At 43.4% G+C, this 9378-nt stretch overlaps 3 protein-coding genes across 3 annotated transcripts; 1 reads left to right on the forward strand and 2 right to left on the reverse strand.

Moving 5' to 3' along the window:
* Positions 1-993: 993 nt before the first annotated feature.
* Hip14 (palmitoyltransferase Hip14) lies at positions 994-4449 on the reverse strand. The gene is made up of 4 exons (XM_089467539.1): positions 3585-4449; positions 2462-3136; positions 2122-2401; positions 994-2056 (listed from the first exon to the last, which is right to left on the reverse strand). The coding sequence occupies exons 1-4, from the start codon at positions 4146-4148 to the stop codon at positions 1656-1658; spliced, it is 1920 nt and encodes a 639-aa protein (XP_089323665.1). The 5' UTR covers positions 4149-4449; the 3' UTR covers positions 994-1655.
* Positions 4450-4653: 204 nt separating this feature from the next.
* PolD1 (DNA polymerase delta 1, catalytic subunit) lies at positions 4654-8202 on the forward strand. The gene is made up of 2 exons (XM_089467529.1): positions 4654-4850; positions 4907-8202. The coding sequence occupies exons 1-2, from the start codon at positions 4789-4791 to the stop codon at positions 8121-8123; spliced, it is 3279 nt and encodes a 1092-aa protein (XP_089323655.1). The 5' UTR covers positions 4654-4788; the 3' UTR covers positions 8124-8202.
* Positions 8138-9295, reverse strand: Arl1 (ADP ribosylation factor-like 1). The gene is made up of 3 exons (XM_018005214.2): positions 9111-9295; positions 8748-8964; positions 8138-8661 (listed from the first exon to the last, which is right to left on the reverse strand). The coding sequence occupies exons 1-3, from the start codon at positions 9112-9114 to the stop codon at positions 8340-8342; spliced, it is 543 nt and encodes a 180-aa protein (XP_017860703.2). The 5' UTR covers positions 9115-9295; the 3' UTR covers positions 8138-8339.
* Between the last annotated feature and the right edge of the window lie 83 nt (positions 9296-9378).

The raw sequence follows: 9378 nt of genomic DNA on the forward strand, positions 1-9378 counted from the left end.
TCGCACTGTATTTCATTTCATTCTACATACTATTTAATACACATATCTTGTCTTGAACTTAGTGGCTAAACTAAAGACATAGGCAAATTGATGTTCTCATTTTTTTTTTGTTATTCGTTTTTCGATTAAGTTCATTTGTTTAGGGTTTATCGCCTTGTTTGAAGTAATTTATTATATAATTCTTTGTAGTCTTGTTTAAAAGCGTTTCTTTACACATTTTTCTTTCGTCTAACAATGCAAGCAAAAGAATTTATAAAAAAAAATCGTTTAACAAATAACTTTTGGTAGCAAACCGCAGAGTGAAAGTTTCTGTATAATCTTAAATACAAAATACATCGAAAATTGTGTTTTTTGTTTGAATTATTACATACATATTACATATTAATTATTTAGTTGAAATTGTTCTTTAGGTGATCCACATATATAGTGTATATATATATTTTCAATTTGTTAATTAAATTTAAATGCATTTAAGTAACGTGTTACAATCTTCATATATATGTATATATAGAGATATATCTATATTTGTTAGCTACGCGTTGAATTTTTGTTGTCAGGTTGCTGGACTTAAAGAAATTCCTTCATTTGATACTTGGATCGTAGGTGTACATAATTTCATAACTATATGTATATAATATGTATATATCCTTCTCTATATATATATAAATATGTATATTTAGTATATTGTAATATGCAATATTGTTTATATGTCGGTTGTTGTTGTTGCACTATAACATTTTACTTAAATGATTGCTGACTAGACTAGTGCATATTGAATTGGGTCGCGTTTAGAATTGAAGTTTCCATTAAGTATGCAAATCGCTTTGTTTTTGCCACATATATGTATATATATATATATCTATAATTAAAGTATTTGTTTGGTGTTTGTTCTTTTTGGTTTTTTAGTTGCTTCAACATTGGCGAACCAAGCTAACACAAAGGCAACTGCTAGAATTTCATGTTACTTTAATCTTGCTTCTTGAATACACATCATTTATAAATTGTAATACATTTGTTTATTTAAAGTTTCGTATTTTGTTTTTGTTTTCAACTGTGCGCTTATTTTTTTTTTTTAGAAATTTGAATTGTGTGTAAATTAAAAGTTTAAAGTATTGCACTCATTTTTAAATAATTTCCATGTTCTCTTTTGTTTTGATTTTGTTGCATTAGTTACATATTTTGTTCGGTTTTTCTTTTTTGCATTTTTTGTATTTTTTTTTTTGTTTTGGTATAACAAATACTTGAGAGTGAAGTTCAAAAAGATTTGTGTGTGATTTAAATTAAGAAATGTGCTGAAAAATGTACAAAGTTTAGTAATTACAGGTAAAATACATGCACAATAAATGTACGTAGTTGTTTGTTTGTGTGTGGGATCATAAAGGCCCCATTGACTGGATCCGATATCGGTCAGCGACGACGCTTCTGTCTTTTGTCTTTATATATTGTTGTTATTAAATCGTTGTGTTTGCAGCAGCGCGTTCCAATTACAAATCACTAAAAAACATAATAATACGAAGCTAATCGGGTGGGCATATATATAAATATATATGTATATATAAATCTAAAGCATTGTCTTTTTGTTATAAGCACACGAATCGTTGTTAGACATGCGCAATGGGCATTTGAAGCGTCTTCGCATCCCGATAGGATTTGTCCTACACATACTGATGATCCCCGATCAGTCCATCGGCATCGGCACCTTCGGCACGCAGCAGCGGCTCCTTTTCAATTGTCTGATGCACCTGGGCATCGTAGTCATAGTAGTTCATCCAATCGATGCGTCGCGGCTGCACCAAGCCAAAGCAACTGCATTCCAGGAAGTCAATTAAATTGAGTAGCGGTCCACGCGTAAACGGGCTCTGTCCGCCCTTTGCCTGGAAGTGACGGTAGCGACCACGATTCATGCGCTCATTGGTGGTCATGCCGAGGCAAACCACCTGATACGTCTGGCAAACGGTGAGCAATATGACCCAGGACATGTGCAGCAAGGCATTGCCCATGACCCAGCCCACCCAGGCATTGCAATTGCCAATGGCCCGCATGGCGGCAAGGAAATCTAGAAATAGAGAATATGTTAATAATTTATCATATTTAAAGTGGCAATTGTTTAAATATAGCTACCGTCAAAGTGCACATTACACTCGTTCACATAGAACTTGGAGCCGCCGTAGAGCATCCAGCCGCACATAATCAATAGCATCCAGAGAAAGCCCATGAAGTAGCTGTGATTTTTGAGACCAATGCAGTTGCCCACCCAGGGACAATGATGATCGAAGCGTGCTACACAGCGATCGCACACGGAGCAGTGCTTCGAGCGTATGGGACGCCGTACCAGGCAGCCCGAGCAGAAGGAGGCGGGCTCGAAGCCAATTCCACCGCGTTCCGAGAGTTCAATTATCGTCTATATAAGAAATATATAAATATATATATAGGGTCTTTAAAATAATTGATTTATTCATACCTTGAATCGCTGCTCTCTGGTGGGTCGTATAATGCCCGGATCACCCTTCCAAGACTTTAGAAAGCATACCCAAAGCGCCAGCGAACTGATAAGGAAGCACACAGTATTTGCCAGGGACACAGCATCATCGATATACATCAGCCAGGTGACATAGAACCAGGCCTTGGTCGCAAGATAAACGGACAGCGGCAGCAGCGCCATCAGATGCTCATCGAATAGCGTTTTGCCAATGGTATGGAATATGGCATACAGGCAACCCAGCAGGAAAAATTTGATAATGTACAGCGTGTTGATAGTGAAGACGATGCCAGCCAGATAGAAGGCTGTAAATGGACAGGCGACCATCGACCACCAGCGCAAGCGTTTGTCATGGCGTAGCTTTGAGACGAGAGATCGTCGCTGCTGAGACGTCAATGCTGCCTCTTTGACCCGATCCATTACCTTGGCGCCAATCCAGATGGCACCGGCCTGTGCTTCCAGCATCGAAAGCGGCGTCTCGGCACGCAAATTAGGCACATCCAGCGAAGCTTTCGACTTCAGCACCAACGTGGAAATGGCCGTGGAATTGCGCGCCAATATTGCCCAGTGCAATGCCGTATTGCCATGTGTGTAGTCAACCATGGCGGGATTGGCGCCCAGCGTGAGCAGCAGCCGCACAGGATCCAGAGCACATACCTGTTACAAGATAACAAAAATATTTATAAATACTTTCAGTTCAATAAGGGTAAGGCACATTGATAAGGTATGGAAAAACAAGGAAGCATCTGTTTTCAACAGCTGTTTTGCTCGACAGTGTAAATTCACGACATTCTCAAAATTATCAAAAAATTAATATATACACAAATACATACAAAAAAAGTAATATAAATATACATAATAATTAAATACTTCAATTAACATATTTTTCACTTCAGACCAAAAATAAAAATAAAAAAAAAAACATTTTAACAAAAGTATACTATGTAGTATTTAGTTATTACAAATAATATAATTAATCAATGGGATTTATAAATATTAAAGTTTTTATAATAAAAAGGAAGAATTCCTTTAATATTTTATTGATAGCTGGGGAAAATTCAATTTTCTTTTATTTTAAATTGATTTAATCGATATCTTCACTCACCTTCCAGGCAGCCCACATGAGTGCCGTCATGCCGCCTCGATCCTGCAAGTCCGGATCCACTCCCTTGGCTATGAAGTAGGCCACCAAGGCAGTGTGTGCAAATTGTGCAGCAATGTGTATGCAGGAGCAGCCCTCTGCATCGCGTATGCGCGGATCTGCACCTGCCGCCATGAGCAGCACAACAGCCCCCAGGTGACCCTGCCGTGTGGCCCAATGTAGCGGGGTAGCGTTGAGTTCACCGCCAACGGCATCCACAGTGGCGCCTTTTTCCAGAAAATATCGTATAATATCTCTGCGATTGTTAATGGCTGCCCAATGGAGTAGCGTCACCGTTTCACTGTCAGGCTGATTGACATCCCAGCCAGATTCGACCAGCTCCCGGACACGTGCTATCGCACCATACTGTGTGGCCTTAACGATATCGAAGCCACTGTAGTCAGGCTCCACGGGCGCTGTGGGTGGCTGTTGGGCTATCAGTGCCGCCTGACGATCGGTATCCATTTGATTGCCAGCACCGGGCACACACGAGCCAGTTGTGGCTGCATTGCAGGCGCTTTGGTACATTTTTGCAGCGTTTTTTTAATTGTGTGATTGTGAATGTGATTCACTTAACATCCCCCACAAACACACACACACATACACACCCCCGCCAGGTGAATGAAGGTATTCAGTTGATTTTCACAGGTCGAGCATTTTGCTGCGTATTATTGCCAGCCGCTGTTCATTTATGCAACTAAGGAACAAACATAGACACACATTTGAACTCTAGAATATTTACACTATTATAAGTTTTTAATGCGTTTTACATACGAAAATATCTGCTGCTGATCGGTGTGACCGTTGATATATTCGACGAAAATACTGCGCACATATGAAACTTGCATCAGATGTATATTATAAATACCAAATCATGCATAACAAAATACAATTATTTTTATTTCGCCTATATATATAATTTAATCTTAACTTTAAATTATTTATTTCGCCAAATTCAATGCTCACTAATTTACATTATCATTGTAATATGAAATGCACAAAGCTTTAAAAATACCACAAGAGAAAGAGCTGCCAATCTGTTGTAAATTAAACAGTTGTTATATCTTCTGATTATCCCGCGCAGTTACCGCGTTTCTTTGTTTTTTTTTTTTGCAACAAATTGCGAATTTCTTAGATTATTGTTTATAAGTTATACAAGGCTGGCAGCATGGATGCCAAACGCAAATTTAATGGAAATGGTGTGTCCAATGGACATTCTAAAAAGCCCAGGTAAACTATTAAGATTAACGTATAAAACCCTAAATAAACTGTAATGAAATATCTAGGACCTACGATGATGACGACGACATGGGCGGTGGATTTGAATCGGAACTGGCTGCATTTGAGGCAATGGACGATCTAGATCAAACACAGTTGCTGGGCGAGGGACCTGAGAACCAACAAACAAGCGAACGCTGGTCTCGTGCGCCTCCTCCTCAGCTGAATCCAGCCGAAGACAGGCTAATCTTTCAGCAGCTGGACGTGGAGAACTATGTGGGGCAACCGCTGCCAGGCATGCCGGGCGCCCAGCTAGGCCCAGTGCCGGTAGTCCGCATGTTCGGCGTCACCATGGAGGGCAACTCTGTGTGCTGTCACGTGCATGGCTTCTGTCCATATTTCTATATAGTTGCGCCGAGCAACTTCGAGGAGCGGCACTGCGCGGAGCTGCACGAAGCGCTGGGTAAGAAGGTGATCGCCGACATGCGAAGCAACAAGGACAATGTACAGGAGGCCGTACTTGCCGTGGAGCTAGTACAGCGACTTAATATACATGGCTATCAGGGCGATGCCAAACAGACTTACATCAAGATTACCGTTACACTGCCTCGATTTGTGGCCGCCGCCTCAAGGCTGCTCAAAACGACGATCATCATGAGCTCCTTCGATTTCCAGGACTGTCGTGCCTTCGAGAACAACATCGACTTCGATATACGCTTTATGGTGGACACACAGGTCGTCGGCTGTAATTGGATTGAGCTGCCTCCTGGTGTTTGGCGACTACGCGGACGGAACTCCAAACCAGCGCCCGAATCTCGTTGCCAGCTGGAAGTGGACGTTGCCTACGACCAGTTTATATCGCATGAGCCTGAAGGCGAATGGTCCAAAGTGGCGCCTTTGCGTATACTCAGCTTCGATATTGAATGCGCCGGACGCAAAGGCATCTTTCCGGAAGCGAAAGTGGATCCGGTCATACAGATAGCCAACATGGTGATCCGACAGGGCGAAACGGAGCCCTTCATTAGGAATGTGTTCACCTTAAAGGAGTGTGCGCCCATCATAGGCAGCCAGGTGCTGTGCTTTGCCCAGGAGACGCAGCTGCTGGACAAGTGGGCGGCCTTCGTAAGAGAAGTGGATCCCGACATTCTAACCGGCTATAACATTAACAACTTTGACGTCCCATATCTACTGAACCGCGCTGCCCACTTGAAGGTGAAGAACTTTGAGTATTTGGGACGCATCAAGAACATCCGTTCGGTCATCAAGGAGCAGGTGTTGCAGTCTAAGCAAATGGGTCGACGCGAGAATCAATACGTCAACTTCGAGGGCCGAGTGCCGTTTGACTTGTTCTTCGTGCTGCTCCGGGATTACAAATTGCGCTCGTATACGCTGAACGCTGTCAGCTATCATTTCCTGCAGGAGCAAAAGGAGGATGTGCATCATAGTATTATTACAGACCTACAGAATGGGGATGAGCAGACACGCCGCCGTTTGGCCATGTATTGCTTGAAGGATGCCTATTTGCCCCTGCGGCTGCTCGGCAAGCTGATGGCCATTGTTAACTATATGGAAATGGCGCGTGTCACAGGTGTTCCACTTGAGTCCTTGCTCACGCGTGGCCAGCAAATCAAGGTGCTCAGCCAGCTGTTGCGCAAAGCCAAGACACGTGGCTTCATCATGCCATCGTATACGTCCAGCGGCTCCGATGAGCAGTACGAGGGCGCAACGGTTATAGAGCCGAAGCGGGGCTACTATGCAGATCCCATTAGTACACTCGATTTCGCCTCGCTATATCCGAGTATAATGATGGCCCACAATTTGTGCTACACCACGCTGTTGTTGCCCGGCGCCAAGGACAAGCTGGGCTTGAGCGATGATCAGGTGGAGCGCACACCTGCTAATAATTTGTTTGTGAAAGCTGAATTGAGACGCGGATTGTTGCCAGAGATTCTGGAGTCTTTGCTGGCGGCTCGTAAGCGCGCCAAGAATGATCTGAAAGTGGAACAGGATCCGTTCAAGCGTCAAGTGCTGGATGGCCGGCAGTTGGCGCTGAAAATCTCTGCAAATTCGGTTTATGGCTTCACTGGCGCCCAGGTTGGCAAATTACCCTGCCTGGAAATCTCTGGCAGCGTCACCGCTTACGGACGCACCATGATTGAGCTGACCAAAAATGAAGTAGAGTCACATTATACACGTGCAAATGGATATGAAAATGATGCATTTGTTATTTATGGCGACACAGATTCCGTCATGGTTAACTTTGGTGTGAAGACTCTGGAGCGCAGCATGGAGCTGGGCAGGGAGGCTGCTGATTTGGTTAGCTCGAAGTTTGTGCGGCCAATCAAGCTGGAGTTCGAGAAGGTCTACTATCCCTATCTGTTGATTAACAAGAAACGCTATGCGGGTCTCTACTTCACCAAGCCGGACAAATACGACAAAATGGATTGCAAGGGCATTGAGACAGTGCGTCGGGATAACTCGCCATTGGTGGCCAATTTGATGAATTCGTGCCTGCAGAAGCTGCTCATCGAACGAGATCCCGACGGCGCTGTGGACTATGCCAAGCAGGTAATTGCGGATCTGCTATGCAATCGCATAGATATATCTCAGTTGGTCATAACCAAGGAGTTGGCCAAAACGGATTATGCAGCCAAGCAGGCGCATGTGGAGCTGGCAGCTAAGATGAAGAAACGCGATGCGGGCACAGCGCCCAAACTGGGCGATCGAGTGCCGTATGTGATTTGTGCAGCAGCCAAAAATACCCCAGCATATCAAAAGGCAGAGGATCCGCTCTATGTGCTGGAGAATAGCGTGCCTATCGATGCCAATTATTATTTGGAGCAGCAGCTATCGAAGCCATTGCTTCGCATCTTCGAGCCTATATTAGGGGACAAGGCGGAATCCGTGTTGCTCAAGGGCGAACACACGCGCACACGCACTGTGGTCACCTCCAAAGTGGGTGGACTGGCAGGCTTTATGACCAAAAAGGCTTCGTGTATCGGCTGCAAATCCCTCATGCCCAAAGGCTATGAGGATAGGGCATTGTGCCCACACTGTGAGCCCAAGATGAGCGAGCTCTATCAGAAGGAACTGGCAGCCAAGCGGGGCTTGGAGGAGACCTTTTCCCGCCTGTGGACCGAGTGTCAGCGTTGTCAGGGCTCACTGCATGAGGAGGTCATCTGCTCGAATCGGGATTGTCCCATTTTCTATATGCGGCAGAAGGTGCGCATGGACCTGAGCACACAGCAAGGACGCGTGCAGCGCTTCGGACTGCCCGAATGGTAGTTGATTGTTTCACATACATTATAAACCTATAATTTAATAATTATATTACTAGAAGTTATTACAAAATTGTGTATATGTATGCATGTGTGTGTGTATGTGTGTGTTTGGATATTTGCGCAAGCGTTATAGATCTTCCAACTATCTCTGGGTGACACTTTGGACAATTTTACAAGGGGGCAGGCTCATTTGGGACGTCGGGAGCGGCAGGGGACATGACTATTTGCGAGCTTGGAGTGTATTGGATAGCCAGTCCATTGCCTGATCCAGACCCTCGCCTTTGGTGGCCGACGTTTTGAATATTTGAAATGTGCGATTCTTAAGATTCTCTAAACCTAACGCATGATACACTTCAGCCACGGTCATACAGCCCTCCATATCCTGTTTGTTGGCAAGCACGACGAGTATCGCGCCGGCGAGCTCCTCCTCGCGCAGCATGTACAGCAGCTCATCTTTCGAAATGCCTATGCGATCACGGTCCGCCGAATCGACCACATAAATAATGGCATCTGTATTGCTATAATAACAACGCCAATAAGGTCTGCAATAAAAAGAAAACAGATGTTTCCATAAATTTGTCTAGAACGAATTTGTTTCATATTATACATATATTAAATAATCAATCACCTAATACTTGTTTGTCCTCCCAAGTCCCAGACCTGGAACTTAAGGTTTTTGTATGTGACCTGCTCCACGTTGAAGCCGATTGTGGGTATCGTTGTGACCACCTCACCGACCTGTAGCCTGTATAATATTGTTGTTTTTCCGGCGCCATCAAGGCCCAATATTAAAATACGCATCTCCCGGGAACCAAGCAGACCGCGAAAATAGCTAAGCACCCCACCTGCAATACAAGAATATATGTAAGAAAAAAAATTTATAGGTGGTGACTTTAATGACAGGCGACAGACGAGATAAACGAGAATCATACATATATGTATATATGTATATAGATGTTCAGCCATGCTACCGTTGAAGGGGATCACCTACCCATGATTAAAGCTCGATTGCAGCGTACTAAGTGCCTCTAAATGCTTAAGTATTAATAATAACTAACTAATTATGTTATTTCGCTTTTCCAACGAAATTCTGCTCTTGTTTTCACTAGATGACAAAAAATTTGCCATTCACCGGTGACGTAAACATGACGTGTCATCGCATACGTTCAGCACAACAAAAATATTTGTATTACAAATAGTTAATTTGGGAATTTAATCTTGAAATGGTATTCAATTATATAAATTTTTCTAACTTTTTA

Source organism: Drosophila arizonae, chromosome 4, assembly GCF_054131065.1.
Source record: "Drosophila arizonae isolate 15081-1271.41 chromosome 4, UAZ_ARI_1.0, whole genome shotgun sequence".
In the NCBI taxonomy this organism is placed as follows: Eukaryota; Metazoa; Arthropoda; class Insecta; order Diptera; family Drosophilidae; genus Drosophila; species Drosophila arizonae.

Coding starts and splice junctions, on each gene's coding strand:
- Hip14 (XM_089467539.1), bottom strand. CDS start 4,148: ATGTACCAAAGCGCCTGCAATGCAGCCACAACTGGCTCGTGTGTGCCC. Junction 3,137..3,584: donor TCATGTGGGCTGCCTGGAAG/GTGAGTGAAGAT, acceptor ATCTTGTAACAG/GTATGTGCTCTGGATCCTGT. Junction 2,402..2,461: donor CCAGAGAGCAGCGATTCAAG/GTATGAATAAAT, acceptor TTTCTTATATAG/ACGATAATTGAACTCTCGGA.
- PolD1 (XM_089467529.1), top strand. CDS start 4,789: ATGGATGCCAAACGCAAATTTAATGGAAATGGTGTGTCCAATGGACAT. Junction 4,851..4,906: donor GGACATTCTAAAAAGCCCAG/GTAAACTATTAA, acceptor TGAAATATCTAG/GACCTACGATGATGACGACG.
- Arl1 (XM_018005214.2), bottom strand. Junction 8,662..8,747: donor GGAGGACAAACAAGTATTAG/GTGATTGATTAT, acceptor TTTTTATTGCAG/ACCTTATTGGCGTTGTTATT.